At 42.2% G+C, this 22,477-nt stretch overlaps 1 protein-coding gene across 4 annotated transcripts in view; it reads right to left on the bottom strand.

The window, feature by feature from the left end:
- The window catches only part of LOC129178090 (E3 SUMO-protein ligase PIAS1-like), a 78,125-nt gene that overhangs the window by 41,075 nt on the left and 14,573 nt on the right, over positions 1 to 22,477 (bottom strand). The window contains exon 1 of one of the 4 annotated variants that reach the window (XM_054769865.1): positions 3,494 to 5,335. The exons of the other annotated variants lie outside the window; for them this stretch is intronic. Within the exon in view, the coding sequence (XP_054625840.1) occupies positions 3,494 to 3,502 (9 nt within the window). The 5' untranslated portion in view covers positions 3,503 to 5,335. Of the gene's footprint in view, positions 1 to 3,493; positions 5,336 to 22,477 lie in introns of those variants that run through there. 4 annotated transcript variants of the gene reach the window in all.

Raw genomic sequence — 22,477 nt, 5'->3', positions numbered from 1 at the left:
CCATGAGAACGAGACAAGACAAGATTTTAACAGGAATTCTAAGAAATGTACAATGAAAAAATGACTGGACAAACAAAGTTTTTCATTTAACTGCCTCACAAAATAATACAAGTGCGTTTTAAAATGTTTAATGTCCCAGAAATTGACGCTCAAGGAGGCCTTCACAAAAATCAATAAATCAATTCATCGCACAATCAATAAAAACTAACTAAATAATTTTGTGCATGCGTGTTTGATTTCCTCCTCTCTCTCCACCAAACAGGCAGGATGACAAGACAGTTCACTCTGTGCATCTGTCTCAACACCTGGGCGCGTTGGTTCGATAGCAGAATGACCGGAGTAAGTGAACACTCCTGTTATTTTTCCGTGTAACAGTAACAGTTTGAACAGTGTAGCTTATTGTTTTATTTTTAGAAAAGGAAAGCTCCTTATTGCCTAAAGTGAAGCATTAGTACAAGTAGTTTCAGCTTGTAGCCCTGTTCGATAATGCCGCTTTCATCTTCTCCGCTTGTATTTGCACGTTTATGTTTAAGTGTTCAGAAACAGGAGACTTTAACAACAGAAGAGGGTCTTCAGGTCCCAGATTCTCCTTGGCACTATCGCTAACCAAAGGCTGGTTTCATCCGCCGAAATGTACACTTCCTGTCCCTCACTTGTAATGCGTACCGTGTGGGAAATCAGTACGCAGCTGTGCCGAAGCGGAGGCTCCGTACCGAAAAATGAGAATACAAACACATGTATTGTTACACCGCTGGTTTCTATTGTGCACTAGTGCAGCCATACAACTGCTGCACATGGCTTGGTTGTATCAAATAGTGCAGCATTGTCTGCACAACACCTGATGCTGTGCAGCATCTTTCATATCGTAAATGTTCAGCCCAATCCAGGAAGTCACAATACATTGAAAGCCAGCCAGCATACATCATTCCAGGCCCCGTGTAAATGGAATTCACTCATTAGTAATTAAGTTTTCATGACCGAGGCGCATCAACACAGAACATACCACAGATTATTGCAAACAGGAAAATCTAGAACACAAACACAGATGTACACACAATATTCCACTGTTATCATGCAAGGGCTCAGCTTAACTAAGCACACACACGCAGAGGGCAGTTAGAAAGACAGTTCATGCATGCCACAGATCTGCAGATATGTTCAAATACCCGCACAACATGAGAACCCATGCACGGCACCAGAGATCATCACACTCGCAGTGATTGCCTTGGCTGGCCAAATGACTGCTGTGTGCAGCCCTCAATATGCCAGTCTGCCACATGACTTCATTAAAAAACACACTAGGAAACTAGGGACCTATGAAATCCTACATTCACTTTTTCCGTTTTAATTCAGAAAACGGTGGTATTGACGTTTGAGCTGCCATGACACCTGAAGTATAACACCTCATTGTGCACCAACTTTGCATTTCCGGGTTATTTCTCCATTTTTTGGGTGACATTGATTAAATATTTTTGTGATTGATGATTAAATATTTAAGTGCAATTGTTGCTAAAAGAGACACTTATTTTCATTGCGGTGTTTTTGTCTTTTTTGTTTGTTTTATTATGTTGTTTGTTTGTCAAATTAATTTTATTTAAAAGCTATTGACATTCCAATTACATTACATACATGTTAAATACTCTTTAGAAATGAAAGTTTATTGCTTTTGATACGGTGTACCCGCATTATTATGCCATATATTATCATTACATTCAGAAAAAATGCTCTCAAAATAATGTTGACAGTAATATTGTTTATCGTCAATTATTTGTAGGACAATTATCATCCAGCGAAATTTCTTATCATGACAGGCCTATCTATGCATGCGCTTCTGTTTTCCTCCTTTCTCGCCACCTCCAAACAGGCAGGAAGAGAGTTCACTCTGTGCATTGGTTTCAGCACCTTAGCGCGATTGTTCCTTTAAACAACGGCATGAACGTCTCTCTGTCTCAGTGGGTGTAGGCGGGGCCAGTAGCATACACACAAGAGTGCAGAAGAGTGTAGCCTCGTGAGTCGCAATGCAAGGTAACATAGTGGATTCAATTGTTAGATTGCAATATTTTGTCAGATATTTATTTCTTTTTCTTTGCAATTTTGTTACTTAGTAATGTTAAAATCCCGTCTCGTCTCGTTCTCGTAGACCCAGTCCCGTATATGGTCTCGTCTTGTGACACCCCTAGTATTATCTTGAGCCGCACTCCCACATTGTCACCAGTTTTTAAGTGCCTTTTCAGACCCTAAACCACCACAAACCAAGTGCCAGTTGTCAGGTGAACAGACCCTATCTAGATCTAAACAATCTGTTTTTCCAAGGGGTCCTAAGAACTTGAAAATAAAGGTTTAAGCTACCATTATTGCTTGCAATTGAGGTGCACGTAGCATATGAACAGTATGCTGTGTTTGAAAAATGCTGAAGAAGGTGCACAATAATGCAGTTCAGTGAAGTCCCATGAGACTGCTAGCTGGTGAGGCTAATAATGTTGTTCCAAGCAGTTTTTGCAAAGGTTGTGTAGAGTGTGTGTGTTTGTGTATGTGTGGGTGTGCAAAGGTTGTGTAGGCGTGGGGGTGGAGGCCTGCACACTACCTGGCCATTATATAAAGCTCCCACTCTCAGCTAGAGGGCTCGGTTTTGAGTGTCAGATCCCTTCCCATCCTCCTCTCCTCTGTCCTCCCATCCCCCACCTCTTAGCCTTCTAGATTCTCTGACTCTGAAATACCTCTGCCTGTTGTTTTCTTTTCCGCCTCTGTAGGACCCGAAATCTCTGTTCATATCGGAGCTGAAAAAGACTGAATTTGGGAGTAAGGTACAAACACCAAACACATTCCGTCCTAAGCAACACAGAGTGATTGCTCTTCTCATCTTCAACATGAGCCACAGTTCCAAAAAGCAGTACAGTTCAGTTGAGTTTGCTACAGTACACTGGAATGGTAAACCCTGATGTGGCTTACGGGGTCAGCAGATTGAATGGTGATAGTGTGTGTGCCACAGTATAGCCTGCACATTCTCTCAGAGACGACAAAGAGGAATGCAGCATTGACATTGAATCCCTGACATGAATGCTCTCTTAGGCCACTGTACTTGTGTCCTTAAGATTCCATTCTCCTTGTAACACGGTAGTGACACTTCTCTGTGGACCAATCAACAGACACCAGTGTGTCTAGTAGGACCCTGCTATGTGTTACCTTGTTTCACTACTCAAGCAAGATTGTGCTGTGGAGCACAGCCAGGTTAAGCAAAGCTTCTCACAGCTGTACCTCAAAAATAAACAAATAACTCTACGGCGCATCGGTGCAGCACTCGCTAGTTTCAATCCACATGAAAAGAAGAGCAAATGGTAATGATGCTACATACAGTATGTATGCCATAGACCTGTCGTGCTTTTATTGTGTTTTCTTTTTGTTTTGACGGACATGTGTGTGGCAACCGCACCTGCAATATGCAGCAGACCCGCGTAGCAAAGACACTGAATGACTGACAGGAGGGTTCACTCACTCCGTTCATTCCGCGATAGAACCAACGCTCCCAGGGGGTGAGACAGGTGCAGAGTGAACCCTCTTGTCATTCAGCCTGTTTGGTAGAGAGAGAGGAGGACAACAAACACGCATGCACATGTTGATCATCATCATCAACATCAAGGCCAGAACAATTATCAAGTTTGTTTTTATTTATAGTGCGGCTCATTGATTTATTGATTATCGCGGCAGGCCTAACCGTGTGTCATTGTCACATCATCTCTTGCAACATGCTCACCAGGATAAACCAGGTCAACTCAACTTTTGGAAACATCAGGCTACATGGCACATAGAATCAAAGATGGCGCCCTCCGTGGCAGACGTCTCTGTGACACTCTCCCGGGTTTTTCTATTTTTTGCTATTTTATTGTTCATTTTGGACATTCAACACACTCACGCAGTACATTACAACAGAGAGACACTTTTGAACATCGGCAGGGTTCACCATGAACTTTCATTTAGCCTCTCAGACTTTGCCTTTCTTCTGCGCCGAGAGAACGCAGCAGCCTGCGGGCCTGGTGAGCTGAATACCCGGCGAGCAAAGCATCCGAGGCGTAAACGAGGCAAGCGAGCCGGCCTGCATGCTAGGCTAAAAGCTAGAGCGACGAGGCCACCGCTACCAAGCCTGCTGCTAGCCAACGTCCGCTCTCTTGAAAACAAGATGGACGAACTACGAGCAAGGATTACAGCTCAACGTGAGATCAGGGAATGCTGTGTCCTCACCTTCACAGAAACCTGGCTGACGGAGGATATACCGGACTCGGCGATCCAGTTGGAATCATTTGCTGCTTACCGGGGAGATCGGACTTTAGCGTCTGGTAAACACAGAGGTGGCGGCGTCTGTGTTTACGTAAACAAACGGTGGTGCACAGACGTACAGACGATGGAAAAGCACTGCTCGCAGGACATTGAGCTGCTGATGGTGAAATGCAGACCTTTTTATTTACCTCGTGAGTTTAGCGCTGTGTATTTAACTGCTGTTTACATCCCACCACGAGCTAACACTGCTAATGCACTAGGCCTCCTGCATGACATCATTGATAAACACGAGACCAAACACCCAGACGCTGTATTCATTATATCTGGCGATTTCAACCACTGTAACCTCAGGACTGTCCTCCCCAAATATTACCAGCATGTGAGCTTTCCCACAAGGGAAAATAACATCCTGGACCAAGTCTACTGCAACATGAAAGGTGCTTTGAAGGCTGTTCCAAGACCCCACTTTGGTAAGGCTGACCACATCTCTATATTCCTTTATCCAACATACAGACAACTTCTTAAAAAAGCTCCCCCTGTACGTACAGCAGTTAAAGTGTGGAATGAAGAAACTGATCAAGTACTTCAGGACTGCTTTGGCTGCACAAACTGGGATGTGTTTAAAACTGCAGCGGGGAGGGAAGATTGTACTGTTGATTTGGATGAATATGCTTCTGCTGTTACTGGCTACATTAGCACATGTATAGAGACTGTTACCACCAGCAAGTATTACAGAAAATACCCTAACCAAAAACAGTGGATGAACTGTGATGTAAGGGCTAAGCTACGTGCTCGTTCGACTGCATTTGTCATGGGCACCGCTGATGACTACAAAAAGGCCAGATATGACCTGAGGAGGTCCATACGGGAGGCCAAAAGACAGTACAGACAGAAGCTGGAGGGCTACTATTCCACCTCAGACCCTCGGCGCATGTGGGCGGGGCTCCAGCACATCACAGACTATCGACAGCAGTAGCGTAGCCACGTCCAGCCATACCACACTTCCAGATGAGCTGAACGAGTTCTATGCCCGCTTTGACACCCAAACTCCTGATGAGCAGAGAGTGTGGCTGAACCTGGGGAGCACACAGGACTCACCTCTCATGGTGACATCAGCTGATGTGCGCAGGGTTCTAAACAAAACAAACCCACGAAAAGCAGCAGGGCCAGACAACATCTCAGGACGTGCACTTCGGGTTTGCTCATCAGAGCTAGCTGATGTGCTTGCTGACATATTTAACCTGTCGCTTGCACAAGCATCTGTACCGACCTGCTTTAAGTCCACCACCATAGTGCCCGTACCCAAGAAGAGCAACGTGACCTGCTTGAATGACTATCGCCCTATAGCACTCACTCCTATTGTTATGAAGTGCTTTGAAAGAATAGTCATGACCCACATCAAAAAGAGCATCCCGGCGGCAACTGTGGACCCTCTACAGTTTGCATATCGCCAGAACCGGTCCACGGATGATGCAGTCAACACTGCCATCCACACAGCCCTTTCTCACCTACAGGGCCAGGACACATACGTCAGAGTGCTATTTATAGACTATAGCTCTGCTTTTAATACAGTCTGCCCCCACAAACTCACAAATAAGCTCCTCACACTTGGCCTGTCACCCTCCCTCTGTAACTGGGTGTTTAACTTTCTCACAGGCAGACCCCAGTCAGTCAGAGTCCACAATCGCACATCCAGCTCAAGAATTGTGAGCACTGGGACCCCACAGGGGTGTGTGCTGAGTCCACTCCTCTACACGCTCTTCACCTACGATTGCGTGGCCTCCCAGAACAACACCAGCATCATTAAATTTGCGGATGACACTACAGTCATCGGACTGATCACTGGTGGTGTTGAAACATCATACAGAAGAGAGGTGGCGGACCTCATAGCTTGGTGTCGTGATAACAATCTCCTTCTCAATACAGATAAGACCAAAGAGATGATCATCGACCCAAGAACAAGGGAAAAGGAGCTGCATAGACCCCTGTTTATTGATGAGACTGAGGTGGAGAGGGTGAAAACCTTCAAGTTCCTTGGCACACACATCAGCGAGGACCTCACCTGGTCTCACAACACCCAACAAATTCTGAAGAAGTCCCAAAGGAGACTGTACTTCCTGAGAAGACTGAGGAAATTTGGCATGTCCACCACAATCCTGAGTTGCTTCTACAGATGCACTATGGAAAGTGTCCTTACCGCCTCCATCACTGTTTGGTACGGTAACTGTACAACACGTGATAGGAAGGCACTCCAGCGGGTGATCAAGACCTCACAGAACATTGTTGGGGCAGCCCTCCCCTCACTGCAAGACATTTATAAATCTAGAGTCCTACGAAGAACACACAACCTCATCAAGGACAGCACACATCCACAACACTCATCATTCACACTCCTACCGTCAGGCAGACGCTACAGGAGTTTGAAGTCCAGGACCACAAGGCTGGCAAACAGCTTTTACCCACAGGCCATCAGGCTTCTCAACGAAGCACTCGCACACGCCGCACGCAACACACGCACACACTCATAGCACTTTATTTATTTATTTATTTATTTATTTATTTATTTGTTTGTTTGTATTATTTGCTTGTATTAATGTCTCTTCTGTTGTTGTTGCTTAATTTATTGGTATTTATGTTTATGTGTTTATGTTTCTTATGTTCTTATTCTTTCTTGTGTTTCCTTTCTTTTCTTGGGAGTATGAACAGAATAAGATTTTCATTGCATGGTATAACTGCTGTTTTACCATGCACATGACAATAAAACTCTTGAATCTCTGAATCTGAATCTTAATAGAAGCACCTGGACTGCTTTGACCTCAGCTACCCAAGTTGTGCTGAATATCATTACAAATCTGTGCAGCCTCCTAAAGACCAAGGGTCTACCTCTCATGAAATTACATCTGAAATGCTGCACTGTGTTATGCAAAAGAGAAAAAATCACAAATTGTACCATTTCATCAGCAACAAAGCCCACAATTATGTATATTTACATGAATCACAGAAAAGCCCGTTTTCAGCCATGTCACCCAAACCAACAGAAGGGTGGTCACTGAAATGTCTGTCTTTGTTTTCTAGTTGGAAGCACTCAATTATGCCCAAATGGTTATCCAGCCATGTCCATCACGAATGTGGCAGGTTTCCACGGCAACAGAACTGCTTAACAAAAATCATCACAGGAGTCAACAAGAGCTCCCTCTTGCCAAATCGTTCCAGACGCTGATGGCTGCTGACAAACGTGCAGCGCCATGTAAGCCAGGACGGCCTCAGCGCTGGGTGGTACCAAACAAACAACAATAGATGAAAATAACGAGAACAAAGAAAATGCAAGGCATTAAACTTCAGCTGAGAGTGTTGAACAATGCTCACATCAAGCTATAATTGCATTTTTTTAAATACAAACTATAACGCTGGATAAACATCGTATACACACCACAGCATGTCATAGTTGTGGCCAGACATAATGCAAACAAGCCAGGCAATTTGCCCAATCCTGGTGTGCACAAACAAGCGGGGACCGAAGACACCAACAGATGGCCGCACATTCTCCTTCAGCAGAATTCATGGTTCCATTTATCACAGCAAGTCTTCCAGGTCCTAAAGCAGCAAAACAGCCCCACACCATCACACTACCACCACCATATTTTAGTGTTGGGATGATGTTCTTTTTCTGAAATGCGGCGTTACTTTTACTCCAGATGTAACTGGACACACCTTCCAAAAAGTTCAACTTTTGTCTCGTCAGACCACAGAGTATTTTCCCAAAGGGGATCATCAAGAAGTATTCTGGCAAAACTGAGACGAGCCTTAAATTTTTTTGTTGTTGTTCAGCAGTGGTTTTCGTCTTAGAACTCTGCCATGCCCAGTGTCTTTCTTATGGTGGAGTCATGAACACTGACCTTAACTGAGGCAAGTAAGGTCTGCAGTTCTTTGGATGTTGTTGTGGGGTCTTTTGTGACCTCTTGGATGAATCGTCGCTGCGCTCTTGGGGTCATTTTTGTTGGACGGCCACTCCTGGGAAGGTTCAACACTGTTCCATGTTTTTGCCATTTGTGGATAATGGCTCTCACTGTGGTTCAAAAAGCTTTCAAGCTTTAGAAATGGCTTTATAACCTTTTCCAGACTGATGGATCTCAAGTAATCTCAGTTACGTTATGATTTAACAGGGGGCACAATCACCTTTTCACACACGGCCATGTAGGTTTGAATTTAGTTTCTGCCTTAACAATACAAAGTTTCATTAAAAACTGCATTTTGTGTTCAGTTGTGTTGTCACTTACTAATATTCAAATTTGTTTGATGATCTGCAACATTAAAGTGTGAAAAACATGCAAAAAAAAAAAATCAGGAAGGGTGCAAACACTTTTTCACAGCACGCTATATATGTAATTTATGAATACATTTACTGTAATTTTAACACTGGTCCGTTCTTTGGTCCTCGTATGGGTCATTTTACAAGCTTTTAGCGAAATCTGAACTGGTAAAAATAATAGAATAGAATAATAGCCAACATATTGAACCCGGTAGATGGCATTTTGTTTGTTTTTGTCTAGTTCATTTTTGTCGTGTAATATGTTTCAAAAGTTGCCAATCATGATCTTACTTTATGTAAATGTTCTGACTGCGCAGCCTCCGGCCCAACGACAAAAATACCAGTGTGAATGCGAAGCCAACTGCACCAAAGTGCACACTAAGCAGCGTTGGCCATACATTCATTTATATGTGGTGGCCACAAATAGATTTGGCGCTACCTGTTTGCCCTCGCTCATAAACACATTATGATGGGACTGAATGTAGCTTGTCGTTCCAACTCTGCACAGTAACTCTGCTGCTTAACACACCTCATGTGCACCTGGTCTGCCAGGGAATAAAAAGACGTACAAGGAGGCATCAGTGTTGCCAACTTAGTGATACTTAGCAAGTATTCAGACCCCTCAAAAAAGCAACTAGCGACAAATCTAGAGCGCCTTTTTCTGGTCTTATTAGACACTTTTAGAGACACGAAAGCATGTATCGCTCTTCTTAACAAGCAGCTAGTACTGCTGTGCATCCCCCCCACCTTTTGTCTTGCTCCAAAGCCCTGGCAGATGGCTTTGTCGACAAGACCAAAGTTATTTGTATCTACTGTCGCTGTGAGTTGAGTTGTCACGGAGTACGTCGCCTCTCATATGCCAAAGAGAAGACAGAAGGTACTGGAGCACTGCAGGTATTTTTTATTGTCATTTATACAGCGGTACCTTGGCAGACAAGTCTCCCAACTAACGAGTGTTTTTTTTAGATGCGAGCTGTCTCTGGGCTGAATTTTTGCTTTGAACTGTGAGCTAAAATTTGGGTTACAATCTGCTAGTACCAGCAGGCATAGCCGAAGACAGCTATTTGCTTGAAGAGAATATTTGAGTGATGGACGGTCAACCTCACAAATGTCTACTTGTTGTACATTGTGTTTGCTTTTTTTAGACATTGAGGTCCATTTTGTGTTGAGCTGTTTAAAAAAATGATAAAGCAAACATATTATGTAGTCTCATGTTGATAGGTGTATGAAAAACTAGATTAGAGCCCGACCGATATATCGGCGGGCCGATTAAGACGTCTCCCCGATTAATCGACATTGGTAAATATGTAACAGGTATATTAACTTTTTTTTGCTGTGCGGAGATTGTTGCTCCCTGCCTGTGTCTCTCTCTGCTGTCTGCTACCTTGTCCCTCCCCCTCACACACAGACAGCAGCGCTCTCGCTCTGCCCGCTCGCTCACTCAGTCCGCTGTAGGAGGAGACGAACGAGAAAAGAAACTGCATGCATGGTAAGCAGTGACTTAGTAAAACAATATATCACTACACTTTAGTGCAGACCCGGGCATTTTAAGGCCCACGGGCCAAATCCGCCCCGCAGCCCAACTCTGACCGGCCCGCGAAAGGTTGCTTGGAATTGAGAAAATAAAACCTAGTTTCAAATGTTACATAATCACGGCAATGCTTTTACTTTGAAGCCCATTTATTGATATCAGTGTACATAGGTACGTCGTATACGTCATATGTAAAACAGGTCAATGAGTGCATGTGAAGTCATTGTCACCAACATGTTCGCACATGCCAAAAAAAGAAAGGTGGACGCTGAATGCCGAAGTTTCGAGAAAATATGGACCTCGAAATATTTATTTTATGAAGTCAAGCGTAAACCCGTGTGTTTAGTTTGTGGTGAGCAGATCGCCGTGTTTAAGGAGTACAATTTGAGTCATCATTATGAGACAAAACACGCGGAGAAATACAGAAACTTGAATGAGGCTGAGCAGAGCAAAGCTAGCAAAACAAGGCTACACGCAGCCCGGGATGCAGTGACCAAGACCAGCTTTGTAATAGCTCACAAAATCGCTAAAAACTGTCATCCATTCTCAGAGGGTGAGTTTGTCGAGGAGTGCTTGGTGGATTCTGCAGCACTAATATGCCCACAGAATGAAGACACTCTACGCATTTGAGAAATGGGTAGAGGACATCGCATAGAATTTCAAACTTCAACTCAAAAGTGGAAGGTTTTGACTTTTTCTCCTTGGATTTGGATGAGAGCTGTGATGTCCGTGACACTGCCCAATTACTTGTATTTCTCCGAGGAATAACACGGGACTTCAAGAATACGGAGGAGCTAGCAGCAGTGAGCCGAATGAAAGGACAAACAACAGGCAGTGATCTGTTCAAGGAGGCAAACGCATGCATGGACAAGCCTGGACTGAAATGGGACAGACTGGTAGGTGTCACTACTGATGGTTGTCCGAATCTAACAGGGAAAAATGTCGGACTTTTGAAATAGATCCAAAATAAAGTGACAGAACTCGACGCAGCAACATCAAGATGTTGTGCAAGTCAGTGCTAAAACGTAACCATGTTGTTGATGTTTTAATGAAAACAGTTAACTTTATCAGGGCACGAGCATGGAATCACAGGCAGTTTGTTGGACTTTTAGAGGAGCATGATAATGAACATGCTGACGTCAGGTACCACACAGCTGTCAGATGGCTCAGCCTGGCCAATGTGTTGAAAAGATTTTGGGACCTGAAAGCAGAGATTCAAGTGTTTTGTGAGATGAAAGGCAAAAACATCTCTGAGCTCTCAGATGTGGACTGGATGGCAGATTTAGCATTTGTTGTGGATGTGGCTGCACTTATGAATGAACTGAACACTAAAATGCAAGGCAAAAAGCCTTTTTGTTCATGAAATGCATAACCCTGTGAAGGCTTTCATGATAAAGTTTCAGTTTCTTTCAAGTCAACTAGAGAACAACACTCTCACTCACATGCAAACCCTAAAAGAAGTCAAACTATCAGCTGGTCAGCTCTGCAGGTACTCCTTCCATGTTAGGAGACCTGCACGGTGAGTTTTCAAGGTGATTTGAAGATTTCAAAAACATTGAGGATGAAATGCACCTGATTTGCTCTACCTTTGCATGTACTGTGGATAATGCACCCAGTGATGTTCAGCTGGAGCTCATTGACTTGCAGTCTGATACCGTACTGGCAGAGCACTTTAAGTCAGCATCACTGCTGGAGTTCTACTCATCCCCCAAGGAGGAGAACTTTCCAAACATAAGGAAACATGCTCAGAAGATGTTGGTTCTTTTTGGATCTACCTACATATGTGAACAAACGTTCTCAGTAATGAAGTTGACCAAACCAGGTACAGATCCTCACTCACTGATGATCATCTGTCACATGTGCTTTGCATCGCTACCTCAGACATTCAACCTGACTTTGATGCACTGGTTAAAGCTCAACAGAGGCTAGATTTCTCTCACTGAGCAAAAAGAAACACCAAAATGTGTTCGCTTTTACTTTTTTTGCACAGTTTGGCAGTTTGACAATAATATAATGACATATCTTGATCATGATATTTGGCACATTGTGGTGACTCAATTGAAAGTTGAAATCAAAACCCGTTTTGGGGTTAATGTGACTGAAAAAGAGTTATTTAAATGTTCCACATTTACCATTGTTTTGGAGAATTCCACTGAAGAAATTCAGTTTTTGTAAAACAACCTCACTTCCTTATTACCGAATAATAGCACGCACTTTTACCAGCTTGTGTAAGCAATGCCATTTACTGGTTTCAAAGTAGAAATAAAATTAACATTCTAGTTTTAGAGAGTGTATTACAGCACTTTACCGTCGTATACGTTGCATCTCTGTGAGATAAACATAGATGCTATTTTTAATACACATGTCCACCATTATCTAAGACTGTTAAAGAAAGATATACGCAGATATACACAGCGGCACACGTCACTTAATACTTTCATGCAGGATTTACAGGGGCTCATACATTCACAAGTTAATGTCTTCATGCTAATCATTTTGAATGTTTGAATGTTCCAAGTAATGTATTTAGTTGCCATTTGATATATTGCATTTTTGAATGAAGGCAGCTACATGCTAACATAAAATGTAGTTTAGTCCCTTGCATTAAATCTAGTGATGTGACGCATGTTTTGATTATTTCTTATTTTGTTTGTAGTCAACTTTTTTTTCTCCCCACTTTTTAATGTTTGAGTCAGCATTTGTTTTTGAGCTGTTTGCAAATACTCAGTGGCTGCAGGTAGGATTTTTCAGTAGCTAGTAAATATGACTTATTGACATTGGTAAGATGTTTTTGTGAATAAGCCTTTGATAAACACCTCACATTAGTCTATGCATTATCACTTTCAGCCCAATGCAGCCACTTGGTTTTATTTTAAAATGCTCAACTATCGTATCAAATTCTAGGCTAACTGCCAAAATGCACTAAATGTACATATTTTCAAGGGGAAGAGTAAGGTGTGGAGGCGTTACGTTAGATGCAACATGTGCAGTGTGCAAGTTAGCCAGGGCTCCAGCACCAGCAAAGCAAAGAACACTACGAATTTGTGGCAACACGTAAAAGTAAATCAAAAAGAGGCATGTCCTTATGTTTACAGTCTTACTAATTAAACTTCCTTGTTTTCATTTGGTAGTCTTCTGCTTCTTCCTGTTGAATCGTATTTTGGGTAGTATACGAATTTATGTTCATGTACAGTATATATCCTTTGTGTATCAATGCTCCCATTTCATATATCGGTTATTGGCTTTTTTCAGCCCCCTATATCGGTATCGGCATAAGCCCCAAAACTCCCATACCGGTCGAGCTCTATTATAAATAAAAACGGCTTTCTTTTGTGATTGAGTTTAATTATGCGTTAACTATAGCCAAAATGCAATTAATCGATTAATATTTTAATCGATTGACAGCCCTACTGTAATTTCTAAACATATTTGTTTTGCTTTTCAATGATTTTGCTCACTTGTTGTCTCCCACAGCGTCCATAAAAGTGAGATGCACATTCGTAATGGCCAATTATGCAAATCAGACAGTGGCCGTGAGCAGTATGCACATGCCACCAGAGGAAGCTGACTGGATGCCTCAGGAAGTGCTATGATCCTCTACGAATGGAATTACATCGTTGCAAATATGTTTTTAAAAAGTAATAATACATCTGGAACAAGTCTTGGATATTTGTTTTTAAGTTTTAATCTTTGGGAAACTGGGGTATTGTTGATTGCCTGGATTGAAAAATACACTTTCAACATGCAGACATTTTTGTGGCGTACAATAACATGAATATGAATTGATGGCTTATCAGCATGCATACAATTGCCATGAAGACGAGAGAAGAGGTAGGGGAGCAGAGCGGAGGGCCTGTATCATTAGGGATTAACCTAGCCACAGGCTCCACAAATAGACTGTCTCCTCCTATAAGCTGCCAGCGCACAGATGCTTATTTGTATTGCCATGTTGCTGCTGTAGACAAGAGAAGAAAGTTCAAAGAAGGCAGGCCGGGACTCCAAAAGAAACAGGACCCATTAGGGGGCCTGGTAATGTCAGAGCATGTTATTATGTGTTACTTTGGACTCATTGTACAACCCTTAAAGGTTCAACAATGCTGGAATAATTGCTTTCATCTCTTATAATCACGTCTCATGTCCACAAGCACTGTGATAAACCAAAGCCTTACACTTGACAACTTCCCAAATTGGCAACAAGCTATTTCAGACAAAGATGATCCTAAAAGGGAGAGTCATTTTTTGGTTTCAAGGTAATAATACTGAAATAGTAGATTCCAGAAGGTCAGACTCAAACCGAAATATACTCTAACCCACTGATTTTTCAACCGGCTTGGCTGCAGGACCCACCATCACCCGTCAATGACAAGCGGCGACACAAATTGAGGAACGTAAACTTCTCAAATATCTTATTTAACTAATAAATCACATTTATTTATTTAAATTTTAAATGGAAAAAGCCTGTTCGCAAGGGTTACATGGCTGCCTACAGGGCGCTAACATTTGAAGGTGTTGCAAACATGAAATCCCGCCCTCTTCCTGCTCAGAGCATGTAAGCTGTGCCCCAGGCAACACACATGCGCAGGAACCTTTGCTGTGCGCTGGCGGTGTCATTTTGAGCCCTCAAAATGAGCCCATTTTGAGTTGCAAGCAGTCCCTCTAATAATTACACTGAAAACAGTGCCACAACCCACCAGTTGAGAATCACTGCTCTAATGGAAGTAAGTTTTCCCACAAGAAATAATGCACATCTAATTAATCCGTTCTGGACACCCAAAAATATTAAGAAAACGCTTTTTCTTTAGTTTTACAAACAGAAAATGAAATGACATGAATAAATGAAAGGCATAAATGAACATTGAACATCACTTTTACTTTGACTGAAGACTTGGTTGTTGACAAAGATGGTTATTTTCTTCAGTTATTTCTTGAATTCAATATCAAAATGCGGGTTGTTTTGCATCCGTGACCAATAAGAAAAGCAGAAACTTGTGGCATAACTGTGTTAGTTAGCAAACAACCGCTGATGATGTCATAGACGGACGACAGAGATGGGGACAATGGACAATGACTAGGGCCCGATGAAATCTGTGTGTGTGTGTGGACACGCTAATTAGACAGGATGTAGCAAACAGTCCTCTTGTTTTGAAGGGCGGAAGTGTGTTGTCTTTGTTGAGAATGTCCATTGATGGACGAGCTGAGAGCAAGAATGTACCTCCCGTCCTTGTTTCAGTCAGAACTTGCACAACATAGGCGGTAGGGCTGGGCGATATAGTATCGATATTTTAAAAATATTGATATTTACTTTAAGCACGATATCAAAACCAAGCATATTGCTGATATCGAAATAGACTGGATTTGTGCTGTATCTCCCTCATCCCTGCATGCAGGAGGAGAGAGGAGGGGCGGAGCAGAAGCACGGCGGCTCCAATCGAAGCGAGCGTCTGCGGTGGAAGAAGTCAGCAAGGAATAAGCGGTAGCTCAGTAATGTGGAGGTACTTCGAATTCAGAGCGTAAAAAAATTTGCCACCTTCAAACTTGGCACAAACTCCAATACGAGGAATGTGTGAAGTTGCGCGCTGTCTGCGCCCCTGTTGCGTTGCTCATGAAAGAAAAAGCAAAGTGGTGTGCTATTATAAAGAGGTGTTCTATCACATCGCTAAAAACGACGGACTCACAAAGCCAAGCGAGCTTCGCAGTCACAATTATTTAGCACAACAAAGTCAACGTACAAGGAAGTTAGACAGACAGTTGCTAAGCCTGATGCAGTTGACAGGTACAAAATAAGGACATGCATGTGTCTTCTAAAAATGTTTACCTAAAAAATATGACTGTTCAATTTAAAGTATTTTTGAAATTATAAAATGTCCTTTTGAACCGGGCACTCCTTCATATTTTGCTCTTTTGTTATCAGCTGAGGATTGGAGCGTAGCTAAATGTTTGTTACAAAAAAGATGTTATTTGACTTTTTCTATATTTATTTCAAAAGAGAATGGCCTACTTTATTTTAGAGGCTATTTTTAGGTATGATTTTTTTTATGTGCATCTTGCATGATGCTTTGCACAACCTATTCTCGTGTTAAACGATGCCAATGATGCGTCAGATAATGAGGTTTTGGTATTTGGAATTGAGACCAGAAAGCAGTTTTGGACGGCTCTGCACGCTGTGTTTTACAGATTTTTTTTTAACACCGAGTTCCAGTGATGTCAATGCAACCTGGACTTCCTTATATGGGCATACCTAGACAAACACTATAGGCCTGCCCTCCCGCTGCTCTTCTTCGCTCTGCTGTGTTCACCATGTTAGCAATATGGCTCCCAGGAAATGTTTGTTCGGGTGCGCCTAAAGAGGCAAGCATCAGGCAGAAGTGGTTGGAGTTGCTGATTCCCGGCCAGCAAGAGAAAAATATGCTCATTTATCAACGGCATTTCACACGGAGCTGTTTTGTGAACATGGGCCAATAGGAAGCTGGACTATCCGCCAAACTGTTGCTGAAGTCCGACACCTTTCCAGCGTTACTTGGTCGTGTTGAAGAGTCAGAAGAGCAAGCGGTAAGTAACAATCTATCAGTGTCCTAACTGTGTTTATTTTGTGTAAGTAATCAGACAAAAGCGGTTCGGCTGCTGTCCGAAAGTCCTCGGGAGCGCTTGGGAGCGCGACCAATCTCAGCGGAGTGGGCTCGGCGGGGGGGGGGCTACCTGGTGGAGTACATTATATAGACCGTTTGGGCGGGAGGCAGAAAACACTGCAAGAAGAGGCGTAGAGTCTGGAAGATCTACAAAGCTTTCTGTGCGGGTTATCGTGTATAGCTGCTCTATAGGAGTCCAGAACTCAATACAATGGCCCAAAAATTTGTATAATAGCTCCTTTAATAAACCAACTTGACACAAATATTTGGCATTGATTTTGTCTAAAAAATATCTGGATATATATCATATGGATGGATATTCAACCTAAATATATCGAAATATGAGTTTTGGTCCATATCGCCCAGCCCAAGAAGGCAGGCATCGTAACTTTTTTCCATAAATTTAAATGAAACTAAAAATACAAAAAGTTAAAATAATGGGGGCAGTGGTAGCTCATACTACTAATCATTTACGTTGATGTGTAGTGATGTAAACACACATATCAAATAGATTGCACTGGATTAGTTTTATGTTATGCTACATTTTTGCATACATTTTCAACATAAACCGAGGTTCCACTGTATCATCAAGGCAAGTCCCTTGGGGAAATAATGAAGCATTTGTATGCTTTCACGTAAACCCAACAGCAACTTACTGAAACGTCTAAGTTCTTTAGCATTGTTGGTAAAACAAAAAAGTATCTTTCTGAGCCAAATTCTGTCTGGTCACCCAACCTGACCTTGCAACATTCACGAGATAAGCAAGTCCTTACTAGAGCTCAAGCAAGCTCTTCTTTGGTTGACAAAAGCTCTTCTGTTTGTGTGTAATATCAAAACTACTTCCATTTTCACTGCCTCTATGACTGCCAACAGACAATGTTTAATTGCAGTAGAAGAAAAAGAATGAAATATCAATCTATCACAGTCGTTCTCATTGTTTACAAGTCACAATGTACTCTTTGTTTTGGTTTAACGGAGGAGGGTGGGGAGAACACGATTATCAAAACCAGTGCTGTCAACATGTTGGAATTTCAAAACTTCCACACAACTGCTTGGAAGTGACCCATCCCAGTGGTACTGTAGGTGACTGGAAGCCCAACGTGGAGAGTTTAAAACCCATGCGGCACGCTAGAACAACTATACATACTTTCAAGTGAATGTAAACATACTTGTAGAAGTCCGAACACACAGCATGTACGACGTCAGCTGCTTGGAAAAGGTAAACACGTTTAACAGACTGTTTATCTTCCTGGAGCAGAGGGAGACTAGAGTACCCTCAACCAAGATTTGAACCACCGCCTATTGTGTAGAAAAACATGCATGAACTGATCCTAATGCCAGGCTCGCTGGCATGGTAGCCACAGCCTGCATACTACCTTGCAGTGTGCACAGACTGCAGTAAAAATTAGGGGTGTCACGAGACTAGATTGGGTCTATGAGAAGGAGACGAGACGAGATTTTAACTCGACTTTTAAGAAAAGTACAATGAAAAATATATGACAATACATTGCAATCTACTAATGTCATTTGTCATGTGTGCTCGCGGCCCCGCCTCCACCCACCGAGCCAAAGAGACTGTATGACTGACTGAAGAGCTCACTCCGTTCATGCCGTTGTTCTACGGAACAAATGCACCAAGGTGCTGAAACCGATGCACAATTATTGAGTGAACTTTTATTTATTGTGTGATAAATTAATTAATTTGTTATCATCGCAGGCCTGGTGCCCACAAGACTTTTTTTTCTCAACGAGAAATCATGTCATATTTTAATCTCGTGAGATCTTGTGACACCCCTAGTAAAAACACACATATGATGCCTCATTTTGGCTGCTCGTTTATACCAAAACACCTCTCAAGATAATGAAGGGCCCTATGAAATCTGTTTTATTTTTTCCTAGATTCCACTTTTTTTTTTATTCCTTTTTTTCCCCGTTTACACTTATTTTACCAGCATAGAGTGTGTGCCTTTTGGGTTAGTAAATAAAATGTCCATTAACTAAATGCAAAAATCCTAACATTTCTTGACGCAATACATCAATTTTGCCCAGTATTTCAGAAAGGGATGTCGCTTGACTAAGGCCACACGGTGGTCTAGTGGTTAGCATGTTGGCAGAACAGTCACAGTCTGGGTTCGATTCTCCCTTGGCCATTTCTGTGTTGAGTTTGCATGTTCTCCCCGTGTGTGCGTGGGTTTTCTCCGGGTACTCCCACATTCCAAAAACATGCATGTTAGGTTAAATGGCGACTCTAAATTGTCCATAGGTATGAATGTGAGCGTGAATGGTTGTTTGTCTACTGTATATGTGCACTGCCAATGGCTGGCGACCAGTCCAGGGTGTACCCTGCCTGGCGCCCGAAGACAGCTGGGATAGGCTCCAGCATGCCCCCGCGACCCTAATAAGGAGAAGTGGTAAAAAAAAAAAGGATGGATGGATGTCGCTTGACTAACTGTTCTAATGGGATGTCAGCCTGTGCACACATTGCTACAAAATCCTCAACAAACTGTAACGCCCGTGCTTGTGTTATGGAAGACGTAGTCACTGATGCAATTCCAATTGCGTTATTAATGTACCATTTTTTTTAGCGGTTTTAGCAGTTAGTGTTTGTGATGAGATTCTGCCATGATTGACCGGTCCGCCGGGGAAATACTTCCCCACACAAACGTTCCTTCTCTTTACGATTACAGCACTTTGTTCACATGTCCATTTCCGTGAAATTCCGCGTTTAACAGTAAAATCTGTTTTTATTGGCCAATTCCCCGATTCCCTTAACACGGAAATCATAAGGCCCTAAAATGAGTTCCCCAGCGAAATGTACATTTACTGTGAGCCATCACCCTCAAATCTTCAGGTATCAGAGTAGGGGTGTCACGGTACACTCAGCTCTCGAGACGAGACGATACGCAATACTGGGTTCACAAGAATGTAGGCCTGTCACAATAACAAATTTTGCTGGTTGATAATTGTGCGATAATGTATCGACGATAATCGATCATTTCGACCTCTTTTTAAAAAAAAAACATATTACCCATAAATCCTCTTCCTGCCTTTTCAGAGGCAAGAGACGAGAAATACAGACACACATGCACATGACAATATATTAAGGCCGACAAGATTATGAAGTTCATTTTCATTTAATGTGTGTTCAATTAATTAATTTATCATCATCCCAGGCCTAGTGCCCACAACACCTTTTTTTTTGGAACAAGAAATCTTGTCACATTTTAATCTTTGGCGAGATTTTGTGACTCCCCTAAAACTGAACCCACACCACCGGCATGGGAACCAGGCCAGTCAACCACCAGATTATCAAGAGACTGAAAGTTTAACCCTGGAATGTTAATATTTGTACTTCTATGTTTATAAAAATGTTTTCAACTATTTGGAAGGATTGTGTTCGGCCACGAAGGTTCTGCTGGATATGTGTGTTTGGAAAGTCGCATAAGTGGCATAAGGGCAAAAGTTGGGTGTGTTGGTTGGAGCTGCAAATAAAAATCCTCCTATCAACACCACCAAAATGTTCTATCCTACAGTACTTTTCACAGTGCCTTTATGTGTGCTTCATCTGCCACAACCATGACAGGCTTTCCCATTCAATCATTTCTTTGTGGCACAATTCAAATTGGACCGCCACAAAAGGATTTGATGCAACTTTTTATTTACTTTTTTAAATTTAGGACTTTCTGAGCGGCTTGTCGTTACAACAACATTGTCAGAGGCACCTCAGCTCGTTTAACCCATTCAATACCAAAGACATATTTATAAGTTTTTTATAAACCCGAGTGCCCGATCCTAACAACGTATTTATACGTCTTTTACGTTTTTTGGGGGGGAAAAGAGGCAGAAAGAGGTGATGAAGCAGCTCCCCACGAGTGGATTTCACTTCAAGGCAATTTTAAGCCATAAAAACGGCCACAAGGTGGTGGAAGTGTATTTGATAACGAACGGAAATATCACACATGACAGGAAGTGGAGGAGTGTAGCATGCTGAAGGTTACGCATTGTAGGGCAATTTTAACGCATGCACACGCACACACCTCCACGCACGCACACGTGTGCACACACATGGTTCAGTTCCAAATGTGAATTGAAATTGTAAATAGTTCACACTGTTAGTGTCAGTATATTTGTAAATAAATTATTATTTTGATGTAAAACAACCTTTTTTGTGTTGTTTATGTTGGTATAGTTGTCTAGATATTCGAGCTGTCACAAAGCAAAAAATATTTGTGTAAAAGTGAAAGTTAGGCTTGAAATGTATCTTTGCACAAAAAACTGGTTTTCTCCCTTTTGTAGTTGGGAACTGATATTTTCCTGAAACTGACCTTACGTTCTACTGCTGATTACTAAAGAACGGAAAAAGGTAGAAACAAACTTTTTTTTCTGATGAAATACGGGAATCTAATCTTTCTCCATATTTATATAATCATAAAACACAATATCCTGTGTGCCTTGAAAGATCAGCCAAAATCATCTAAAATGGCCGGTACTGAAGGGGTTGTCTTTTGAAAAATGGTGCTCTCCAATTTGCAAGCGATAGACAACAACGAGCTTCACAACAGAGTGCAAACAGCCATCAAACAACACGTAACTTTAACTGTTAATTACAAAGTGCCCGCAAGGCATGCTGGGCACTCCAGCTGCAACACCCCTCGACACTACAGTACAGTGAGATACAGTATTAGCTGTACAATGATACATTAGCTTTACATCTGCGCACACTTACATGCAGCCCGGGACACACATCACCCGCGTGTGTTATAAGACACACGCACGCGTGTCGACCGCTGCACAACATCAAACCAACACCCGGAAGTCAATAACTAAGGTTTAAAAACATGAGTTAATATCACACATTTTTATGACACAAACCAAACAGCTGTGTTTTACCCGTCCAAACACAAACGCTGAGGTTTGCATCATTGCCAATTATGCAAATCAGACAATTGCGTCATCTACCCCCCCAACCCAAAGCCACAGATATATTGCAGCCCTGTGGGAAACACTGAATGGTATGAACAGGAAACAACCTGTAATATTTAATAGTAATATGTGCATTCTTTATAACTAGAGCAATCCAAGCGAGTATAACAACCACAACAAATACATAGAATCAGAGATGCAACAGTTAAATATGATGTTTTTTTAATGCAATAACATATAAATAATAAAACATAATATGCGATGATGCGCATCAAACATTCTGAAGGGCTTATAATTAAATAACCCCAAAAAACCCTCAAGCAGGAATAACAACCAGTGAGTGATTTATCAGTGCATCAATCAGAAAATGAATTACCCTAAAACTTCATGGATATTTTTGCACCCATTCCACTCCCTGCTTGTCAGTCACACGCTGCAAACTACGCTTTCAAGAGTCAGCTGCGGTTTCATAAATGAAGCCAAGCAATATCTGCAGCCGTTTCAATGTGGATCCGAAGCAAAGTGCTTTTATGCATCTGTGTCAACAGTTGACATGTTAAATCTTTCAAAACATCATTACGGAGGTTGTGGGTTAAGCCACAACAATGTTCACTCCAGCAGATGAGCAACTGCGGCACCTATGGATCCATAGAGCGCACCAGCTCCTGGAAGCACACCAGGAAAATGTCTAAAAATAGACAATCGATACGTACTAGAAAGGTTCCAATGCCACCTGAGGGTTATAGTAAGTGCTTCAGAAGCTCTAACATCCCAAATGTCAACATATACAGTATGCATTATGGGCGGGCGGATCGG

The sequence above is a fragment of the Dunckerocampus dactyliophorus genome, chromosome 3 (assembly GCF_027744805.1).
Source record: "Dunckerocampus dactyliophorus isolate RoL2022-P2 chromosome 3, RoL_Ddac_1.1, whole genome shotgun sequence".
In the NCBI taxonomy this organism is placed as follows: domain Eukaryota; kingdom Metazoa; phylum Chordata; class Actinopteri; order Syngnathiformes; family Syngnathidae; genus Dunckerocampus; species Dunckerocampus dactyliophorus.
The sequence above is the reverse complement of the archived record's forward strand: the minus strand, read 5'-3'. Positions and strand labels throughout refer to the sequence as shown.